At 41.2% G+C, this 24,408-nt stretch overlaps 1 protein-coding gene across 1 annotated transcript in view; it reads left to right on the top strand.

Moving 5' to 3' along the window:
* Positions 1–1,327: 1,327 nt before the first annotated feature.
* The window catches only part of LOC137265786 (uncharacterized), a 42,139-nt gene continuing 19,058 nt past the window's right edge, over positions 1,328–24,408 (top strand). Inside the window, exons 1-3 of the mRNA XM_067801243.1 lie at positions 1,328–1,631; positions 21,920–22,191; positions 23,412–23,507. Coding sequence (XP_067657344.1) covers positions 1,436–1,631; positions 21,920–22,191; positions 23,412–23,507 — 564 coding nt within the window. The 5' untranslated portion in view covers positions 1,328–1,435. The remainder of the gene's footprint in view (positions 1,632–21,919; positions 22,192–23,411; positions 23,508–24,408) is intronic.

Below are 24,408 nucleotides of genomic sequence, written 5' to 3'. Positions count from 1 at the left end.
GAGTGAGTGAGTAGGTGCCTGAGTGAGTGGGTGAGTGAGTGGATGGCGCTTGAGTGGATGGGTGCTTGAGCTAAGTGATCTTCTTTCATTAAGGACACTAGTCCTATCCTTTATTACTAAGTTTTTTTCCCGAAAAAGCAACATTTTCATTAACACTTGGATTCCTGTATCGACTAGGAAGCATTAACACAGAGTCCAATTAAAAAGACGTAGCAACGTTGTACCTGGTAAATATCATGACTTTGTAATATTTTTTTTAGCCCCGTTATATTGAGGGAGTGTCGCAAAATACATCTGCATGATATTTGCTTATTACATACACAATCACGAAAGGAGCTGATAAAGTTATAAATATCCTGGGCTTACCGAGGATATATTTACTTTTATCAATGAGTGTTGACATACTTGATTTCAGAAGACACGAGGGTGAGATTCTGTTTATCAACCAAATTCACCTTTCTTTAGTTTTCAATGAAACATATACATCTCTGTCATTAGACTTGCATTACGGTGACGTCATAGCATTGTGTCGTTCATGAAGTCACATTGTGAAAAATCTACCGTCAAAACGATAAATATCTACTGTGAGAAATAGTTTGATCTCACACAAACATCTGGATGTTTTGGATGTTAAAATCATATTAACATACTACACCTAATGAACAGACTTTAGTTTTCTTAACGGGAGGTATATTCCTCTAAATCTAGAAAGGCCACTTTGGTCAGCTGGATTGTGTGCTTGCTTTTATAGCGGTGGGCCAATGGCACCACGGTCGCCCCATATACTAAATGCTTAAAGACTGATACTTGCTGTTACCCTGCCTTGCGCATGGCACGAAGGGCATAAACCAAGGCTTAGGGAAAACACACTGACGTCCGCACACGCGCGCACGCACACACGTGAAATGTAACGAGACGTTTATCCCATCTCAAATCGCCTAACGTACGTGTAGTAGATTCAGCTCTGCTGAATACATGTCTACCCCATGATCGAGTCACCTAGTTTAAATGCTGTCTAAATTTGGCAACATCGGAACAATTTCTAACAGGTGATTCGTGTGCTCAACCATGCATTATGATTTCATTTAATAACCATCAACAGATATTTTTTATTCATTCAAGCATCAAAACTATCATTTACGTCAAGACGGCCAAATGCGTTTATCATAACCTTTAGTTTGTCCTAGGAATGACTACGTCAATAGACATAATATGCTTAATATACACGCATTTTTCTCGTCAGTGTTAAATAAAAACTGTGTATGTTCGCTCGGCTGCTCGGTAAATACCGAAATACGGCTTTGTTAGCTCGTGACCCCGATACCTTACGATCACGTGACAAAGCAGACGATACAAGCACCCAGACGACACAACACCTCGAGACTGTGGGAAATGTAACTCGCAAGTATTGGGCACTACTTACAGACGATAAATCATGACTAAAATAAACCAGTTGGTGCTTTTCGTGAGTGTCTTCATCCTCATGATGTTTCTTTTGGAGTTTATCGAAGGCAGAGGGATTTTACGTCGAAAACACGAGAAAAAACAAGCACGGAGATCGGATGATTCTGTTGAGATATATTTTAAAAGAACGTCGCCGGAAAACACTGATCTCGCCTGCCACGGTTCAGGTAGGATAATTAAGAATGTTAGATATTCAGCTGATATTACTTCATCAGCTTCTGTTAAATTTGAACATCTATGTTCACCAGGCTCTCAAATAGATTTATCAGTAATCAAGGACGGGGTTCATCAGAACCTGTAATCTCGCGATATGGAACGACATTAAATCAACCCACGACATAAAGACGTGATCTAGTGACAGGGTAGCGGTTACTAGACAGATGATATATATTCAAGCGTCACTAGTATTCGCCATATCGACAACGTCATTCCATCGTTTCATATCCTATTTATTTCGTGCCCCACACCTAGGTCTCGGTGACTTGGTAGAAAAGCATGTTTAACATCTACAGGTACATATGAAAGTTTTTAGGTCAGAGTAGTGAAATGTTCAAGGCTTGTTTGTGGTGACACAAACATATATTTACCCAATATAAACATACATTACATCTTGGATATCTAAATATTTCACGTGTTTACTGTCTTTTAATTAATGTGTTTGAAGTATTATCAATTTGATTCCATTGTTGTTGTGATTGAAATTCAAACAGTATTAAGTTAATTGACAATGTAATTGAGGCAGTTATAATAAAACCATATTTCAATCATTTTAAATTACCTATCACTTTCAATAATTGAAACTTTCGTGATAGGTAACTGTGCTTGTGGGGTTTTTCACCTTTTGTGTTAATGGGGTAATGTCGGTATTGGAGACAGGATATAATGCATCGAGTATTTGCTTGAGAGGAATATCCGGTTATAACACAATGATAACGACAGCCGTCCAGAATAAAGTGTTGATCTATTTCCTTCACTGTTAAAAATACATTCATCGTGCTCTGAATATTATCTATAGAAATCTACGACGAGTCAACTTCAGCCGTCCTTTTACTTCCTATACTTCGTCTTGTTGCATCATATAGACAGGTGTACATCAGTGGGGGGAAGGCGCGGGCAAGTTTGATCGCATTCTGTTGCCCCACGCGGAATGGTATACCACGTGCATGATGCTTTTGTACTCAAATTGCATCTAAGTGCCAGTCATTAAGACTATTTTTCCGCATCGTGATTAGCGTTACTGTATTTTCATATTCATTAGTTTTATTTCAATATTTTCTGTGTATCAGACACGTTACCTGACTAAATATGCTATCATGTCCTCGCCTGCAAGACCGACGATCTCTAATACACGAGTCAAACATACAACGCAGTTACGCTGTGTATATGGGTCGGTGCATAGATTACGAATTATTGCAGTTTTTGTGACACGATGAAACGTGATTAGAAACGTTGTCAGCTAGGATAATGGGAACGTCAGAATACCAGAAACAAGAAGTTGTATTTTTCCTACCTCATACACTGTGGACACATTGGACATTGCGTCTAGCTTGGCCATGTTGAGTACTTTTGACAAAATGCATGTTTTCGTTTCAGTGTCTAGCAGTGAAGATAAATATAGGTTTTGATATGAATGTCAACTACTCAGGTAGTATTTCAGTACACTGGTGGTTGTGTACCAGAGAGGTTTCATTATTACGCTTTACTGCATTGATGATCAAAGTAAAAATGACAAAACGCCATATGCTTGAAAACGCGAAGAGCTTAGCATGCATTGTCCATGGGAAACCAATGTTAAAGTACAGAAGTACTGGCGGAACCACGTTTATGTGATGCTTGGTGTTGGAACAACGGAGACGCGGGTTATTGTCTTGAAACAAATGTTTTCAAATAATTCTGAGCTGTAGCTAGGCTTTGAATCACACAAACACCGTTTTACGTGCGTAGACTTTTTGTCAGTTACGTCCCGCTCTCTAACCCAGTAGTACAGACGCATGAATGGAGCCGACTGATCTATTGTGGTGTGGGTGATCACCAGTTGCGTATTGGTCGAAAGAGAACATGCGACTTTTCAGTGTCAGATGATGGCGACTTGTCATGTGAACAGGTATGCGGGCAAGGGGGATTCCGAGGGGGAGTATTTAACCAGGACCAGCAGCGGAGCAACTCTCTGTTTACAAAGTTCCTTGACAATCTTGCAGTCAGGGCAGACTAAACGAAAACACGTAGAAGAGAATTCCTTCCCCAGCCACACTGAAAAACCCAACCCACCTGAGTCTGGGCAGGTCACGTGACCAGATCACCTCATCTCGTAAAATGAATGTTGTTAAACGTGTAGACGGCAGGTCCGTGGAAATTTTCACGCCGACTCTGACTTAAGCCCCCTTTTTCATAAAGGTTAAACATATAATACCGTCACGTTTCCTTTGTTTTTAATGCCTTAGGTGTTTTATTTGGGGTTTTGTTGTTGCTGGGTAACAACTGTTGATACATGAAACATCGTGTTTGCTGAAGTGGTGATGGTGTAGCGTTGTAATCACCTGATGACAGCCAGTCATGCAGTCAAAGTGCATCGTGAACACGAACAGCTGTTTTGAATATGTTTATATCAACAATGACCGGGAGAGGTAGCTGTTTAGATTTCATCCTGTGCGAGGCGTTTTCGATGTATGACGGTCAAAAAGGTTAGGATATCAGAGTTCAAAACTGTGAAAGGAACCCGGACAATATGAGTCATAACACTCATGTAATCTCGGGAACAGACAGTAGATTTGGGGGTACCCACTTCAAATATGGCACTCCAATTAATACACACGTATAGGGAGCGCACCCCCTCTTTTGTTTAATAAATGACCATTGAAACTCTCGTGGAAACGGGTGAAAACGAAGTGTGCCCCCCACCCCTCGCTCTTCTCAAGACTGTGCAAGCCCCATTTCTCAATAAGTTGTATCCACCCCTGCAAATGTATAATCACGAAAGCTGACAATACCCCTTTTCAATAAATACAGTGCAGCCAATCGAAACAAAACTTAAACATTTCTGTGTGTTTTATGAGAAACATCGTACGTTTCCACACGGTTCTGAAAATCGGTAATACATGTACGGTGTGTCTCAGATGCTTTGTCTGTGGTGGACATCACAAAAGCAGGGTAATCCTTTTAGTTTGATATTCCCAGCAAACAGCCGCGTGAATCATGTTCAAAGGGTATCGGGTACATCGCCCCATCATGATTCATGTAATGACCCATTTAATTCATATCTGGAGTAAGTGGGCCCCCTGTGCGATATCAGGTGTAGACTTGAATTGCATCCTTGTGAAAAGATATAAGTGGCTAACGCCGGAAGCAGATTTTCTTTTGTTATGCAGTTGTTGACAAACATTATCTTGAACCAGGGTGTCTTTCTTTGTACCGAGGAGCCACGATGGTCAGCTGTTTGAAGTTGGCGTTTTGTGTTGTGTGGTGTTGCGTCCCTTGGTTCTGCTAGGATCGGCTGGTCACGGGTTTGGATCCTTATATGCCTTATGCCTTATAAGATTCAGCCTTTCAACTATTCTGAAACACAATGAAAACGCAAAACAAGCCATAACCCCAGGTCAGAAGAGATGTTGTTTTGAGCAAGTTCATTTCCAAACAAACCGAATGGGTGTCCAGCTACATTGTTTCAAACAGTGTTTGTTTTTCAGTACATAAAGGTATGTCAAGAGCTGTGTTCTAAGTTTTACACTGTTTTATTAAACATATTATTCGGGGACATCCGAGGGTAGTCTGGTGAAAGAAAGCGTGCGACTCTGTTTGATTCCCCACATGGGCACTATGTGTGAAGCCTGTTTTGGTGTCCCCGTCGAGATATTGCTGGGATATTGCTAAAAGCGGCGTAAATTTTACGTTGTTTTGCACGATTTTACAAAACAAAACTGTTAAATACGTTTAATAAGAAATTACGATTCTAATGAGGTTGGTCAGCTGACCACTATGATGACGAACCGGACCCTACTCAGAAATATTAACGGCTATTTCATGAGGCTTTTTTCATGCTGTTCGGTAGCCTCTTGGCTGAAGTGTTCGCTTGTCACATTCAAAAGTGGAACTGCCTGTGACGCACATTTGTAGTATTTCTTCTTAAAGTGTTCCATACAAGCTGTCGCAGTGGAACACTCACTCTGAAATTGTATCCCATTTGAGTATATCGATGCTCATGATGTTGATCACTGGCTTGTCTGGTCCAGACTCGTATTATATACAGACTGACATCATGTAGCTGGAATACTGTTGACTGCAGCGTAAAACTAAACTCACTCACTCTGGACTTGGTAACGGGACCTGGTTGTTGATCCGAGTTCGAATCCTGTCGTGACTACCGTGTTCAACCCCATTTGGTGCTATCACGCCAAGATTAAGCTACCAAAATAGAGAGAATGAAATCTTGCTAGCACATTTACTTTCGAACGTGCACACCACACACCAACTTTGAGAAGAAACGTGATTTTTTCATTGTTCCTAAGAGTTTCCATATGCAGGTATTTCGGCTGTTCTGGCCACGTGTTATTGGCTGACTCTCCATGGGAATCAAGCACCGAACTGCAAATACCAAAGTGTCTTTTCCTAAACATTACCTTCACTAAATTCCACCGCCACAGCCATCTGCACTGGGCAAATAGTTTTGGTTTGGTTCACAACCAAAAATATAGTGTTTAAACAATATCACAAAACAAAGGCAGCGTTCCCCATTGTAGCCGGGTATGGTGGGGATTACAGTTCTTCATACCATTATTATAATGGCTGACACATTATGGGAATATTGACATGACATAAATACGCTGGTTGTGAAGCTATTAGTCGGATAACGTTCCAAGGCAGCAGATGCAACTAATGAACACAATGTGTCTGCATTCTCTTAGCTTTGAACCTTCACTTCGCCATTATCAAAGGAGGCTGCTGGAAATACCTGCACTATGCCCATTGTTGCGCCACCAACCATACTACTACTACTACTACTACGACGACGACGACGACGACGACGACTTCTGCTAGGACCTTTAGTACTATTACTACGAGGACAACTTACTACAATGACAAAGATTTCTTCATCTTCTCTTTCTACTACTACTACTACTACTACTACTACTACTACTACTACTACTACTACTACTACCATGACGACGGTCACCACCACCGCTACCAACACTGCTACCACTACTACTCTATTCCCACCACCAGATCTCTTACAACAACGGCGACGATCACCACCGCTACTACTTTCGCCTACAGCCAGTATGGGCTGGAGGTGAGGATGCCCAGTCATTTTAGGGAACATATTTCCATGAATCAAAACACAGGTTGACACCAACGAAAAAACTTCTTCGTGTAAAAACATAAAAAATGCGCTTCAGTCAAACCTAGGAGCATCATTAGGTCGACTGAGTCCCACGGAGTGTTCGGTGTGGGGCGTACACACGTGGTGACCTGGGCGACACTCGCACCTCTGTCACCTTCCCCGTGTCCGCGCTTAGAGGGGCCTTGTTGGGGTTGGGGATTGTCCTCAAACTTTCTTACCTCATTAACACAAGTAATAAGTATTACTTTTGAGTTTTAAAAAGATGTTAATGAGTTCGTGCCATGAAGCAGGGTCTATGAATACCTTGAATACATATATTTCAAAACTTTTTTTATCCCAATATATTCCTTAAAATAATCAGTATCACTCGACAAAGGATTCCTGATGTCTGCTTTTATGCTTAGCTGTACAGACCATACCATTCAGCTGAAGATAAACAACATCAGTTACGGAGAAGTCTGGGTGACCATGTTTGGCATCTTGACTCCTGAGAGTTTCCAGGGCGTCAGTCAGTGATCTCACCTTGAGTTTGTTGACAGTTGAGTTTGTTCACAATTACCTGCGTTCACCCAGCAGAAAATGGGTACCAGGTGAGAGAACCCATACGGCTATTAACCTTATAGCACCTTCACAGGCTGTTTGGGTTATCCGGAGCACTGTGTTGTAGGCCGTTAGAGCAGACCCGTGGAGTTTCGCGCTGTTTAAATGGCGTTGTGGTTATATATAATTAAAGGATGGCGCTTTTTTATTGTTGCCCCTCACTAGCTATTAAGGGATAATACACTGGTTTCATCGGAGTCAGTGATATTGCCTCCGTGTTCCAGCAATATCATAGCGGGGGGTCAGCAGTAATGAGCTCCACACATTCAGGGGGATCGAACCCGAGTCTTCGGCGTGACGAGTGGACGCTTTAACCACTTGGCTACCCCATCGCCCCGGTGCCTCCGTGTTTAGCTGCTGCGTTGTATCAAAGGAAGACTAGCACTGTTTGGCTAGATGGACATTGATGCATGAGTGAAATAACACTGATCGCGATATTTGACCCCACCAGACTCACTCACGTACATGACCCTATGGCAATTACAGGCTGCAAAAGGCTGTTCAAATGCCACTATTGTTATTAGCAAAAATGTTTATTTCGACACTAAGTGGTCTGTTAAAATTACGTTTTTGCTTTTTAATGATACCATAAAAGGTTTAACCTATGTATTGTATTGTTAAACCAGGCAATCGAGAACAATGTTCCACAACCCAAAATAGGCCCCTATTATTCAAACAAATACCTCAAATCGCCTGATTTTCGATCATCCGATTTTTATGAATGAACAGACAATGTGTTTACACTACCGCCCACTTGGGGGCGCTGTAATTATTCGGGTATTCACGCTCTTATTTCACCTCCATTCACAGGGAGCTATGTCTCGTTCACTGAAGCCAGTTACCGCGAAGATCGTGAGCTGTCCCGGTATTTATTGAAAGGATTTCTTGAAGCTTTAAGTGAGCAAATATTATTTTTCAACTGCATTCAAGAATTATTGTTGAGATATCGGGAACTCTGACTGTGGCTAGCACAGTCCCATTGGTCAGTATTTTTCAAGACAGAGTTATAAGGTCACAAAAAACACACGACCTCTTTTTACACGGAATGAACCTCAACAAGAATTGTCATAAACTGGACGTGTTGTTTAGAATACAGCTCCTTCAAGATATACCTTTCAGAGACATTTTGTACGGGTCACATTTAAGTGTCATATTTACAGAATTCTTTCCCACTAACAGATTCGTAACTGCCATTTTCCAAAATGATTCTTTTACGATAACAAATAAGAATGCAGACAAATAAAGTAATGGTGTTCGTATTTATCTTTTGCATTCAAACTTTTTATATAACGCTCACGTGTGTAGAGGTCATTTTCACATTTGTCATAATGGCAGATATTTTTCTTACGTCATTCCCCATTTTGGTACAATTTGTTCCCCAGTTTACTCGTGATGAACACTTTACTTGCGTGACAGCTGTGTGAGTGACAGCTGCCGCCAGTAAGAAAACCTTATATCATCCCCACTTCATAGTGATCCTAAAAAGTTGCTTGTGATTTTGTCCGTGCTATAAACTTGACTATGCATTTAGTCGAGATTTGTTTTAGAGTTTGTTTTAAGTGCCCTACAGTCAAATGCATGTAACATTCCAGGCCAATATTCTGAGAAACAAGAAAACTACACAACTCAGTGTCCTTCAACACTGTAATGTATGTACACCGTACAAACATTTGATGATATATCTGGTATTTGTGTATGTTCCGATCCGGAATAGGTGTCCACTGCCAATGCTTATCATGTAAAGACATCGGCTTGTCGGGCACTAATATTTGGATGATATTATGTCATCTTGCCCTCGATGCCGTCTACTAACCACTAGTGTGCCCGTACAGAATCGATTACTGACTAAACACCATATTACCTTGGCTGTTTTAAACACGGAAGGGTCATGGACAGGTACCTTCAATTCTACTGATTCTATTGGTCAATGCCCCGATGACGTCATGCAGCCTAAGCAGTCGGCTGAAGTGGAAAAATCCGCAGAGGTATTAAGCACTTCTACATTGTAGAATTCGCCAACGATCGTTCTTTAAGTCTATTATCCACAACAATGTTTAATTTGGTGTTTACAGGTCCTCTGGCCTGACCTGATTCCTTCTTTGACGGACACGGGGGATTTGATTCTATCTCATTTCTGACCCCAATGGCATGTCGCTTATCCCCTCCCCGCGTGTCAGAGATTTGTTGAGGAAAACAGAAAGCTTGAAAGGATGACTTGAAAATTAGCACAATCCACCATGACGCTCAAGGTTAATTAGTAAAATCGAGGGTTTAAGAATCGGAACGGGTTTTTTTGAATGGACGCTTTTGCAGACCTCATAACGGCATACACATTATGCAGCTCCATATATTTCAACGTTTGTTTCCAGAATGAAGCTTACAATTATCATTTTGACATGGACATGTTGTCTCATCCTTGGTCACGTGTTTATACGCCAGTGGATGATTCCTGCTGATTCTGTTTCGGTGAAAATACAGCACAAGTTGTGTTTTGACCTGATTCAACTATGTCAGTGTCTCGGGTCGAATATTCCTGATATGTGTAATACTATGTTATTTTGTATGTTATATCTCAACGTCTGTCATCTAAATAGCTTCATTCCGGCTCAGAAAAAACACCTCCAGTGCCTGGATATTTGTTGGTTCTAACGTTTGTCCGACGTGTGTTGTCCAGACGACCATGCATTGTCGTGACTTGTGGCTGTAGGGTAGTATGATGGTTAAAGCGTCCGCTCGTCATGCTGAAGACTAGGGTTCTATTCCCCGCATGGATACAATGTATGAAACCCATCTCTTGGGTCCCCTCGAGTATTGCTAAAAGCGGCGTAAAACTGTACTTGCTTCATTGCATGGCCTTGCTGGTGGTGAGTCAACATGACCTGTCCACTGGAACCGTTAGAGTCTTGAGGCTAAAATATATAATATATAACATATATCCTGACCGCCATCATAGCACACTGTGACGTAATGTTACAGTCACAAACTTCTGTCACTCTTTATTCTGGTCCTGATAATATATATCCATACGTTCACTGTGTATGTCTTAACACATTCTCAGTTCAGGTAAAGTGAGTGAGTTTGGCTTTACGCCACTTTTAGCAATATTTCGGCAATATCACGGTAGGAATACCGCAAATGAGTTCTATGTGTTGTGAATCGAACTCAGGTCGCTTGAACCACGAGGTAACCTCACCGCGTCACCTTTTGAACTACAGAAACTCATTTCATTACTCGTTACGTGTTTCCACGCAGTGTTAAATATCCAGTCATAGTTTAAATACTATTCTGTCGTAGTGCATATGCAAAATCGGGGTAATTTTCGGTTTTCTGTTTATGGACGACTTGATTTCTTGACCGAGACAATGCATTCCGAGATATCTGAAAAAAATACAATATAAATCTAAAAAACCCTAATTCTCTCAGTTTCCCACGAGACCAACAACATATATTAGCACAAGCTATATCTGGTTACAAAATTAGCCACACAAACTGCGATTCACCACGAACAGTGCTGCTTTATGTCTTGCTTGACGTGTGTGGTATTTTCCTGGTAAATGCACGTTCTTGGGCTCTTTGATGTTTTCAATGTGTGGTTAGTGAAGGCCATAGCATGCGTCCAGGTAGATATCTCGCGGCCGATCTACCTGTATGTGATTACACACCCGGCGACAATCATTTGATCATTCGTATCCTTAATCAGGGCCAAATTAACTGAACATGGGGTCCACAAAGAGGTATTACTGCATCAAGGGCGGCTGTTAACACAGTTTATATTAGTTTGGGTCCGGTAAGCACGAAAAAGACCCATTTCAGCGTTTGCATCAGTCAACATGTGAATCTCAGGTATGTTAAATGTCAGGAAGCACTGTGAAAAAAGAACTTTTCTATAGTCGAATATTAATTTTATGAAAATATACTAAAAGGAAAAAAAAGGAAAACACAAAATGAAAAGCAAAATGAAGTTGTGGATGAAAGACACATTACTGAAGAGAAATAAATTGGGTAAATACATGTTTCTGTACTTGCTGTCCGTTGTCTACTCTTGCAATACCCCGTGGAGTTTGAATGCCAGAACAGGACACCTGTAAGATATACCTAACATATAATGAAATCTAAATGAGAAATATTCACGTTATCAATTGGCATTGCAAGACCCTTTACTATGTGTCATAGGTTTATCTGATTGATTCATTTCCTAGAGACGGGCACCTGTTGTAATTCATGTGCACGTACTGTACATAATATGACGTTACGACGTCATATTGTGCGATCCCACAATGCAATATCCTGTTCATCTCAACCGCCAAATGCAGGATACCATCCACGAGTGGCAGTTTTAAACATGGTGGTTCGTGTGACTTGAATGACAAATACCTGATTACGCTATGCCTGTTTGTACATCCTGTCTCAGTAAGTTTATGTGAGCATACGGGGCGTGGTGACCCTGGAAGGAGACGGTGGTATGTAGGGCACGACGAACAATATTTTTACAGATCTTCATTGAATTATGTTAAGTGAATATGCATGTTGAAGTTATATTACATAAACTGACGCTCAAAAGAAAGTACACACATAGCGCCTTGTTGGGGTTGTTTTTTCGAAAAACTACACAAATTTATTGAAAGGTGTCTGGATTGTGATTTCAATTCAGACACGCTGTGTGCATGTTAGCATCAGCATATTCTGAACGTAACTGAATTTTACAAATCCGGCAAAGCTATTACAGTGACAGTGCAAAATATAGACTGTTAGAACAAATTCATGGGCGCAAACACACTATACTAGAAAATATATGGCTTATGGCAAGAAGGGCAGTGGTGATAATATTCTCCTAGCAGTGGCCTGGCTTCCGAAATAGACCTATGCAGGGGATCGTGGGTTGGTAGTGATCTTCACACAGTGTTAGCTTTGATCTAATGTGCGATGAGCTATGCCTGCATGTACTCAACCTCTATAGTCTAAGTACCTCCAAGAATGTTCTGTCACGTGCAGGATTACTTTAGATTCCATATTGTTCACTCCTGGTACTGATATAGCAGTTAGCACCGACTTATCTGTCTGGTTCACCTAAGACATCTGGACTTCCATTGGGCAAAAAAAGTGTACTGTACAATCTATTTATGACAAATAGGTCATTTACAGATATAAAATTTCCATTTTGCAATGAATCAAGGTCACTTCGTTCACCATATTCTGACCAACCTAAGAGGAAACTGTTTAATAAGCGAGTGACTGTTGCATTACGCCATTGTTCTAAACATGTCGAAAAACAAGATGAACGTGCTTCAGGTATTTTGTCCATAAAGGATCGGACCTGTTTTCGAAGTCAACACTTTAACCATTTGCCCCCATGCACAATGATGTTACATATGAGAAGGACTTATAGTGTACTTTGTATTTTATTGCATATGGAAATAGCAAAGAAGCCGTTAACGTTTTTTCCTGCACATCTTGTTGCGCATCTGGAACAAAATTTATCCCTGTGTCTTAGGCTACTGTTGTTTAATTAGTTTTGTTTGTTTGGCAAGCAAAATGTAAGAATGTCCACATTCAGCACATATCCAACTCGGGTTCCACATATGCAGACCCGTGAAAATTCGCTTTATATTTGGTCCTCGGTAACGCATGCTTGTTGTTAGGGGCGACCAGCGGGATCGGGTGGTCAGGCATGCTGATATGGTTCACACACCCCATTGTATCCCAACCGCGTAGATCGCTACTCATAATGTTGATCACTGGTTTGTCTGGTCCAGACTCGATTATTTACAACGGCCCCCATATAGCTTAAATATTACCTCGAGCGGCTTTCAGCAACAAACAACCAATCTATATATGCGGTTGATATATATTCCAAAGACATGGACGTAAAGCATGCCCAAAGAGCATTAGACCTTTGTTGTTTACACCAAGTCTGAAAGGAAGAAAACCCCACGCGAAGTGAAACGTATTCAAGGCCCAACGTTCATACAAAAACAGCAGGTGCCAAACGTCAGCATGCCTACATACGTTCATACTCATAAGTATACGTGAAATGGTCAATGATTTAATTCATCCTCTCGTACAACCGATGGAAACCAAATAGGGCAGTTTAATCCCTTGTATATCTATATTTAGGAGTAAAGGATTTAACGGTTGGAACACCTTACAGTTACACGCTGAGGTACAAAGGCAACGTTGTGGACTTCTGAAGGCAGCACCGTCTGCTTGTACACACCAACTCTAATGTATTCCTACTCACACCTGCCTCACTCAATGGGGCAGTCTTGTTTGTTAGGGTATTTACACGACATTTACATGTCATTAGCTGCTTTCTGGGCATACAAGGCGGCGTCATTTGAAGAAAAAAACCCCCAGCTATCTGTTTGGTGGATATCCTTGGGTTATATGTTTAGGCACGGTTTTATGCAACTCGCAAATGTAGATTATGTAGAATGTAGAAATATAGAAGAAAAAAAAACAATATGTACTGCGTCGAGAGGGACGCTCAATGTTATTCACACATTGTATCCATATGGGGCATCAAACCCGGGTCTTCAGCGTGACGAGCGAACACTTTAACCACAAACAACCTCTCCGCCCCGACTTCGGTGTTCGGTTGTTTGTTTCCGAGTAGCTACGTGGGTGAGTGAGTGAGTGCACACTCAGCAATATTCCAGCTATATGGCGGCGGTCTGTAAATAATCGAGTCTGGACCAGACAATCCAGTGATCAACAACATGAACATCGATCTGCGCAATTGGGAACCGATGGCACGTGTCAACCAAGCCAGCGAGCCTGACCACCCGGTCCCGTTAGTCGCCCTTTATGGCAATCATGGGTTGCTGAAGGCCTATATTACCCCGGGACCATCACTGGTCCCGAGTAGCTATGTGCATCTAGGGCTGTGCATTAAAACTGTATTGCAGTATATTGCGATATAGGTACCCGTGTTGCGATATAGGTACCCGTATTGCGATACGTACTCGTATTGCGATATATTGAGACCTTAAGTGTTTGACAGTGAGGGCACTGATTGCACATGCCAGTCCTATTTTCTACATAATAAGTCCCTAAACATACTGTGGTTCTGATAACAGCAATCTCAAAATTAGGTTTCCATAGTCATTTATACTATTTTCTTTCTTATACAATTTATAGTATTACAGTAATACCATGCGGTTTTGTCATTGAATAACGAAGGAAAACATCTGTTGAGAATACGATGTGTAGGTTTTAATTGAAACCATACAAATTACCACAAAAACTTCATATGTTCATTACCCAATATACCAGTTCTCAGAAAAAAATTCCAATATGTATCGTTGAAAAAGCGTATTGCGATATACCGGTACACCGGTAATACCTTGCAGCCTTGCGTGCATCAGTCCAAATGATCAACGATTCATTCCAGGTAATCAAGAAATTATCAAAAAGTACAGTTTTCTCTACATTATTACTTCACATAACCTTCGGTTTGCTAGCAAGGACCTTTAAAACTAAGAAAACTCCTGGATCCCCATGTTTGTGAGCGAGGTAAAACCACGAAGAGTGTACACTGTAAAGCCACGTACAACCGAAATACTGTAATGGTTAACGGCAAGATATAAATTTATTTTGGTGCAATGCATATTTATGGACAGAGCGGCTTCAGTGACAATTGTTGTCTTACACAGGTATGCAGAATATTATATGGGTTATATACACTGGGTTGAACACGCACAATATGTTTTCGAATATTGTGTTCATCATCATGCAAAGAATGCAGATGAAACTTCAATCTATGACCAACATGGCTGACCTTCACTGCATGTTTCTGTGGCGTCAAACAAGTCATTGTTTGAATGGTTTTGCATGCAAATGGACCTCTTGTAGTTTCCTTCATAACATATACTTTTGAAAATAGTCTACTTCATGGCTGAAAACCCTCTGTGTTCACGAATGGAGTATTTTCCCTGATTTTTAGATGAAACATTGCACAAAGGTCTACAACTCAAATAGTGTTCGCTTTCCGACTTTCATGATATCAACCATTCTCTGGTTTGTTCCCGATTCGGTCAGTTACCAGTTGCTATCGTGTATCTAGAACAGTAGAGAATAGCCCAGGCCCCGATTCTCGATTCTCTGAGTTTTGACTTAAGGTCGAGTTTTTACTCAAATATGAGAAAATGCATTTCATACAATGTACTGAAATCGGCATAGAACTCAGACGATAGTAGACAGTTTGAGTTTGGTGGATTGAGATTACTTAAGTTGTTCGGGCTTTCATATTTAAAACACGCAGTTGAGTTAAAAAATCAGCTGCTTCAAATTGTGAAACTCTGTTTGAGATTTGAGTAAAAACTTAAGTTTGTTTCGAGAAATCGGGGCCAGGTGTAGTCATTGTTTACGTGTGTATGATCTTGGCAGGTGACATGCCCGAACGGTTGCAAGGCAGTTTCTAATATGACAGTGTAACTGGAATACTGTTCCGAGTTCGAGGACTTAGCCAACTCACTCCCTGAACTCTGCTGTCATTATACTTGAACAAATGTAGAACCCTCATACTACCACGGAGTCAGTGGGTAGGTATGGTTTTATGTCGCAGTTAGCAACTGTCCATGGGAACACCTATGTCGAAATCGATAACGGGCTTTCGGCATGACAGGCGAGCGCTTTAACCATAAGAAAGTCTCTGGTCTCCTTTTCGTAATAATTTATTATTATTTTTTTAAGAACCCTCTTTTTTCATACTGAAGGAGAGATAAAGAAATTACCTTGAAAATGACGTAACTTTATCTGTTTGGAAATGTGATACATGTCTATTCAGTATCTACAAACATGAAATCAGGTCTATGGATTATGTTTTCAGCGGGAAAATACAAACTGCGCTGATATTAAGATGTCGCGTTAAACGCTTATTTACCATTGTGATTGACACATTTAGCATCAGTACGCGAGGATCTCTTAATCTTAGCTCTCTGACCTTTGGCTTAACACCTGCCAGACAGCGACAGCTGATTTGTTTGTGTCCTTCATTTCTGTTCTATACATAATCTCTGTTCTATTCGGTATGATCTCTAAGTCATCTCAACTGCCTGAAGCAACCAGCAATCGGCCCCGGCATGTGTAAAAATCCACTTTGGGGCATCTGTTGTTTATAGTACATTTTAAACTTACCGAATAGGTTTACGCTCCTAAAATTCTGCCAAGCGGAAGCATCATTCCTAGACAGGTCAATCAGTAAAGATTCGGCTTACAATTTTTTAGTAAGCCATGCTTGTCGTATGAGGAGACTAAATGGATCGGGTGGTCAAACTCACTGGCTTGGTTGACACATGTCATCGTTTCCCAGTTGCGTAGTTCGATGCTCATGCTGTTGATCACCGGAATGTCTGGTTCAGGTTTGATTATTTACATATCGCTGTCATATGGCTGCATAATTTTGAGTGCGGCGTAAAACAACAAAGGAAAACAGACAGGCTATTTATATTATCTCCCTAGTTTTTTCGTCTTACAATAATACTCCTAAACCCGCATAGCGATAATCTGTTGATGAAAGTGTCACAGGCTACATTGGAATCCATATATTATATTCCGCTTTCTGTTCGCAGTCCATGTACACCATTTGTAAAATAGGCGTTTAAAAAATCATAGTATCATATGTTTTAATTTCCCTTCCGGTATCAAATATGAATTATACACTTTACAAATAGATCAAAACTAAACTTTGAGGTCTGATCTCGCCCATCAATAATGATCCGGTGATCTAAATGCCGCGCCATATTCTCCACTGTTATGGGGGCTATGGTGGGTGTTATAAATGTATTTATCAAGCCGATGACACAATATGCCACGTCGGTTGTGTAAACAAGTCATAATGTTTATCATGCAGCGTTAACAATTTGCATTATCCGTCGTTGTCGACATGTTGATGTACCCTTTGGTATTGTTTTTGCAATGGCGTGGATAGTAAGTGACAGGAGGTGAGGAGAGAGACCCTGACCCATATTAAGCAGGATAAACTTGTTCTACCGTCACTGTTTACCGACTTCTTGTGCATTCACACAGGTGGTTAAGATACGTGTCACAATGCACCTGTGTTGTGCTTTGGTTACATGGGTACATTGAAGCTCATCTCTCATGTTCCTCGCCGTGATATTACTGAAGTATTGCTGAAAGCGCCGTAAAACTAAACTCACTCGCTTTCTCTGGTTGCCAATGCAGCGTTTGTATACGAGCAAGCAGGCGTGAGTGAGTGAGTAAGTGAGTGGGTATAATGTCCCGTTCCACAGACTTTCGTTTATACTGTCAGTGTTACTAGTCAAAGATCCACTTTGATGAAACTCGCGAGGACGGGAGTGGCGTAGGTGGGTTGCCGTATCCAAATATACGAATATGGCAGCTAAGGCGAAATGATAACTAAAACATAAGATAACCTCGTTTGTGAAATCTGCCACTGACCGTGGTTCCCACTTAAAACCCACGTGCAGATTGCCACTAAAATGCGTCACATATATTCTCGCGGAAACGAATAAGGGAAGTCCTGAAAGAACAAGACTTCGTGCTCCTTTGTTATTCCCCATTCTGAAGTTTCTTCACATTCTTTGTATTGCACCGTGGGTGAAATCCTGGAAAAGAACAAAGGAACAGACTGGCATTTTAGACGATGCTATTTGATGAAATAGATATTTTCATCATCTGGTAACATTAGGGCCAGGACAAGCCCTGTAACGTTGTATTCAAAGAAATAAAGAAGATGAAAGTCAGAAAATTATCTATGGTCAATAAAGGAACCCTTGTACTTTCATGCGTTCCCTAATTCGTTTCTATGAATTTATCATACTTCCACGACTTTGCCCACTGCTGAATTGTTAACGAGTTTATTTTGCCTATAACTTCTGACATGTGAACAGCCTATGCCCACGAAGAGAGACGCCATACTGGATGAGATGACAGACTGATTGTTTGTTTGTTTGATTTGTTGGTTTAACCTGTCAAGCATGACACGTATTGAAAGGCTTGTTCATTATGTTTTGAAACTTATACTGGATAGCAAAAGAAACGCAAGTTTCGAAAAAAATGATATCTCACAAAAGTAATCGTTCATGCTTATGTCTTCTGTTTTAAAAACGTGAAGCTAGCACTTCTTTTGCTATTTAGTACTATATATACAAGATTTTTTTCCGGCTGCGACTATTTTATATCGATTATCCACCGTGATATATTACTCCATATTGCTATGATATATATCCTTTCCTTACCTTAGCTTCTTTCCAGAACCACGTTTGACAGACACGACACTAAAATAGCCGTCCAATCGGCGTGCACCATTGTGCGAGAGAAATCATGTGCTAAATTGACGTCGTGTAATCGCGTCGGTATCCGAGAAACCAGTGGTGGATAGCATAACCACCCAAGATGACACGCAGTTGCAGCTATTGTCAATGGACCCATTAACAATCACTCGTCATCGTGGCCTATTCTATCTCAGATCTCCACCATGTTTGTTTTTTTATTTATTTGTGATGTACACCATACAGCAATATAGCAGCCATGTGGCGTCGGTATGTAAATAATCGACCAGATAATCCCGTGCTTACTTTATCCCGGGGATTCTAAATCTTCAGACCAACAGTTTACCCCAGAGAATGCGGCTGAACATGTGGCCTCGTGTCTGCACCTCTTGAATGTTGAGTATTGCTGGAGTGCACCCTATACATTCTCCTCACAGTGACCCACATCTCTTGATAGGAAACGGATGTTGCTCCATGGTACCGAAATATCACGCATGCAAATGTACCCGTCCTCATAGTCGTGCCATACAATTAGGTTGAATCCAGCCTGTCATCGCGCTTCCAGTGCCCACGTGATGCTGTAGTCCTGTCCAGATACTATCTGTAATTGTTTGGGAACATAATATAGTTCTGTTTGTTCGTGTCTGTTTGGGAGGTCGTGATCCGCTGACCTTTCAGTGCAGAAAATAAGAGGGTCGGAGATTTGACCTGGTGTACAGTGCTGAATCTAGACTACGGGATATATGGCTATGTGGAAGGTCAATGAATATAGACAGAACTGATTGATACTGGACCCGTGAAGATCCGAGTTAGAACTGGTCTTCAGCAACCCATGCTTGTTAGAAGCGACTGACGGGATCAGGTGGTCAGACTCGATGACTTGTGTGACACGTGTACTTGTTTGTATCCTATCTACGTAGAATGATGCTCGTTCTGTTGATCACTGGTCCAGACTCGATCTACCTACTGCCGTCATATTGCTGGTGTGTTGAATGCAGCGTCAAACAACATTAAACAAAACAAACTTTGCAGGTCAATACTAACCCTACCAATTTTTGTACCCGTGGTTGTTATATGCATAGTTTGATTTATCACTACGCTGTCGCAGTGACTCAGATTTTGAAATTTTGAATTTGGGGCTCTGTTGGGTGACTGAGTTTCAGTGAATTTGAATTATTTACCCAGCCTGTCTGAGCGAAATATTTGGTATACCTATCACAATGGAATGCACATCCACATGTTTCATCTTCACTAACGAATCCGATGCTGGATGCCCACCTTTCACTTGGGGGCGTCGAATGATACCAGTCGATAGCTCTATATACGGTCATGCTGACTGCCCCGAGGAGACAAATATCTACAGAGGGCGCGGTGAGGGATGATGATGGATATGTCTGTGCATGTCGTTGACGTTGACGGAGGGAGGAGCAAATAGCGCCCATGTTTTGCCCTCATTGACCAGAGCACCTCCAAACATGACATCAGTCAAGTGCTAGGTATTCTCTGTGTACTGTGGGATGGCTTGAGGCTAACTTGTTGAAAGGTTGGTCATAGAGGGCAGATTGATTTCATTGAAACAAGTGGTTGGAATTGCGCTCCTTAGGCCATCCTGAATGATCTAGTAAACTATTTCTCACTTTTCAATAAACATCCTGGATCCATGCTATGCCGCAGGTACATATCGGAAGCAGCAGCATCATGTCCCTCACTCCCATCTCTACCTCAACAATGGGTGGCTTAACCTAGAAGTTAAAGCTTTCGCTCGTCACGCCAAAGACCGGGTTCGATTCCCCACATGGAATGCATCGCATCTCAGTTGCGTCGATCGATGCTCATGCTTTTGATCACTGGATTGTCTGGTCCAGACTCGATTACTTCCAGACCGCCACCAAGTAGCTGGAACATTGCGGCGTTGAACAACAGACAAATTCTCTCCATTTGTCACCCCCAGGTGCTTCAGTCAGTTACCTCACGAATCTGCCCCCCTAACAACGCTTGCGTGTAGATCAGCAATTCACTGTAGCAGCTATCGCTGAGCCATGAATGAAATACCGTCATATAGCGCTACAGGTGAACTGGTTACCTTCTTAGCGGTGTCCAGAATGAGATGTTATCTCTCAGCGTTCCTTACTACCCCAGATCGACTTTGATGTTAGCAACTCAGCGACAAAGCAGATTTGTCCCATCTGACCCAACATGACCCAGCGTCTCGAGTGTCTCGCTCCTTGTCGCCACGGGTGTATGTGGGCCCCGGTCAATATACGATGTATTGTACAACCCGGTGTTTATAAAGGCCTTATCGTAATGTCACTTACCCCAGTCTGTGGGCTGTCTGGGTCCATGTACTCCTTAACCCCTGACAAGGTTATAAACCTTATATACACATTACACCCATAGATACTTTATAGTATAGACTTGCATAATGTAATGAAGCTCAAAGTGTTTTCAGCAATACGGATTTTATCATACATCCGATCCCAGTTTTATAAACATTATGTACACTTCAGATGCCGGGCACAAGTGTTTGGAAAGTGATTTATGATTTAATGTTATCAGACTTGGTTGTTATTTGAACACCCGATCCTTTTGTTATTCGTCCTCTAAGCTCTCTTTACTTTACCCGGGAAGATCCGGGTAAGAATTGGGTTTCACCGACTTGTCATATCCAAAAACGGTAGATCAATGAACACGCTATTTATTCATAGCTAGGATTGTCTGGTCCAGACTTGATTAATACAGACCTCCGCTATTTAGCTGCAATATTGCTGAATGCTCCGTTAAACAACAAACAATCATAAACATTTGGCTTGAAGGCAAATGTCCATTGCCACTTTAAACTCAGTGCTTCACTATGGGCAACTACGCTTTGATAAGGTCGACACCATTTCAGGTCTGATTAGAATCCAGTGGTCAAGTTATACATTATTATGTATATTATGTATATAACAGATATTCATAGTCTTTTGACGCATCACCTCAAACCCAGAAAACATTTACATGTAACCGATTTGGATCTCATAGTAATGCACAGAAAAGCCCCAAATTTTATATAGTTTTTAAGATAAAAATATAAACCGAAAAACGTAAATATACCAAGCTCTTTTTTCACAAGGTCCTTTCTACCTAATAACACTCAGTAATTAAGAGGTATATAGTTACTGTTATAATCGAGTTCAGTCTAAGGTTGACTCCACAAGGAAGCAGGTTACTGTGACGTACAACATAGTGTGTGGTCCTGAAGTTAAATCACCACTTTGTTTTTAATCAGAATGCAAACGTACAGAAGAGCATCGACGCCGCCATCACCATGGAAAACCGAAAAATATGAAGAAAAAGAAACATGGAAAAAACAGAAAGAAGGGAAGAAAGAATCGACAACGAAAGGAGAAATCCAAGATGACCGCCGTATCGCTTGAGGACATGTTCCAGTCAGAGGACGTATTGGCCGATCACCACGAACGAGCGTCATACGACCAGTACTATGCCGGGTTTGGGAGGGGATTCGACCGTCTTCAAAGGCCACCTGAAGCTGATAGACTGGTTAGTGTTTTTAGAAGTTCGGTTTTATATAATACACTTAGGGTGTAGCAAATTTCAAGTCTGAAAGGGTCACGGGTCTCGTCCTTCAAATGAAACGTGTTAGCTCGATGTACAATGTTTGGAAGTCCTAGAACTCTTTAACTCTGACTTAAATGAGTCCCTACAGTAAAACTGTTTTTTTGAGCCGAACCCTATACATGCACAATTGTTACTTTTTCTGAAGACTTCGCAATTGCCCTCTACAAAACGCTTTTCGACGCAAACACAGTAGTCATACTCGTTGGTGGATTTGAAACGTGTTGGTATTGTTTGTTGAATAATTGGTTCATTTTGCACATGTATACTGGACACCCTATCAACAAGAAAAAGGTTTGACATACAAACAATGAAAGGACGACATTAAATTACAGTTGTCCAAATGTAGCACACATTTTGCAAAGAAATCAGTTCATCCCTACACAACACTTCGTTCTCGGTCGGACCGTTTATCACGAAGTCCACTGAACATAATTCGTAGCTTTCTACACGACGAGGTCTCCTTAAAATAGAAGCAAAGTAAATGAAACATACTCCAACATTATTATCAAATGTTACCATTCCATTCTCATCCATTCCAAATTTTGGACATTTTATGACACTAACGAAATTGGCATTGTCCAGTTCCGAGTCTTAGTGCGCAAATAATTCTCGAGCACGTGTTAAGGTATGTTCCACAAACGTGTTTGTTTGCTGTATCAGTTAGCCACGTGTTTATGAAGTAATTTATAATTTCAGATACATTGAATATGTCAATTGTGTTGTAACGTAAAGTTTCATTGTGTATATTTTCATGCATTATAGTATCATGATAAAGGAAAATGTTGCCATTAGATCATAGAATTGCGAACATGTTATCATAGCCAAGGGTTAATTGTATATCTGTTGATTGTTTAGTAGCAGCCTTACAACAGTTGATACCCAACCCATAATTGCCAAGACGTATTTCCTATCCATATGTCTGTGTGAACATTTCTCTGTTTGTGTGAATGGCGGCGTTTTCTGTAAAGCTAAACTAACACGGTTGAATGAGAATGTTCAAACTGTCATTTTCTACTACACGAGAAAACCAGTGAGCGTTTAAGCTCGTTTCTGTCTGCTTTCAATCTGCATAATTCATGTACATATAGTTGTTTATTGTTTATATGTTGTTTATGTGTAACTATTATATTCTTCTTCCTCAGGAACGGCGACTTCATCCTAGCGTGGGGAGTTCCTCCCATCGCCTCGTGTCCTCCATTGACCGGGTCATAATGGCCCTCAAGTCGAACATACATCAGGCGAGTTTCTCATCCCATGTGTAATCCGCTTAGGGTGCCATGTTGCGCAAATCCCCACAACCTGCGTTGTACAATCGCTCCAAATATGTCGTACAATCCCTACGTCAGACAACCCCTTCCCCTTGTCGTATAATCCCCCCAACCTTTGTCGTACAGTCCCACCAAACATTGTCGTACAAGGTTGAAAACGTCCTGCGTCAGTCGTAGAGGTCGCTCCCAGGTGTGAGCCGTCCCCGTAACAGCGATCACATTACCTACCTAGCTTAGATCTGGTCACTCGACTGTAAGCCGTCCTCATTGATATAATCCCCGTGAACATCGGGGTCACTTCGTGCCCTTCACCTCACTCTGACCCGAATCATCATTGCTGATAGACTTTACGAAAGTACCTGTGATACAATTGGTGTCACACAACAATGGACGTATACGGTTGAGGGGAACGGGGGAGCAGGGAGAGGAGGCTTGCTTATAGAACTTGTACGACCGCTTCATACACTCCCCAGGCGAGTACGCGAGAACATAATTGTCAGCAGTACGTAGTGACGTTATCATGTTATCCTACCGGAACTAACAATAACCTACCGAAATCCTATTTCTACTTAAATGCCATAAAAATGTTACGAACCGAATGAACCAATATCTAGTCACATGAAAATAAGTGGATCTGGAAATTTCTTTAACAGACCAATACTTGAACATCTACGTGAATCATGTTTTTACTACGTGTTTTTACTCTAAATGCGACATGTTCATGTAATGTCGCAGGAAAAGTATTCCATTTCACAACAGATGAACAATGAATATAGCGATAAAATGATTACACAAGTAATATTGAGTAATCTGTGAAGATCCGGGTTAGAATTTATCTTCTGTAACCCATGCGTGTTTGACCGTGAAGATC

This window comes from Haliotis asinina, chromosome 15 (assembly GCF_037392515.1).
Source record: "Haliotis asinina isolate JCU_RB_2024 chromosome 15, JCU_Hal_asi_v2, whole genome shotgun sequence".
NCBI lineage: Eukaryota > Metazoa > Mollusca > Gastropoda > Lepetellida > Haliotidae > Haliotis > Haliotis asinina.
The sequence above is the reverse complement of the archived record's forward strand: the minus strand, read 5'-3'. Positions and strand labels throughout refer to the sequence as shown.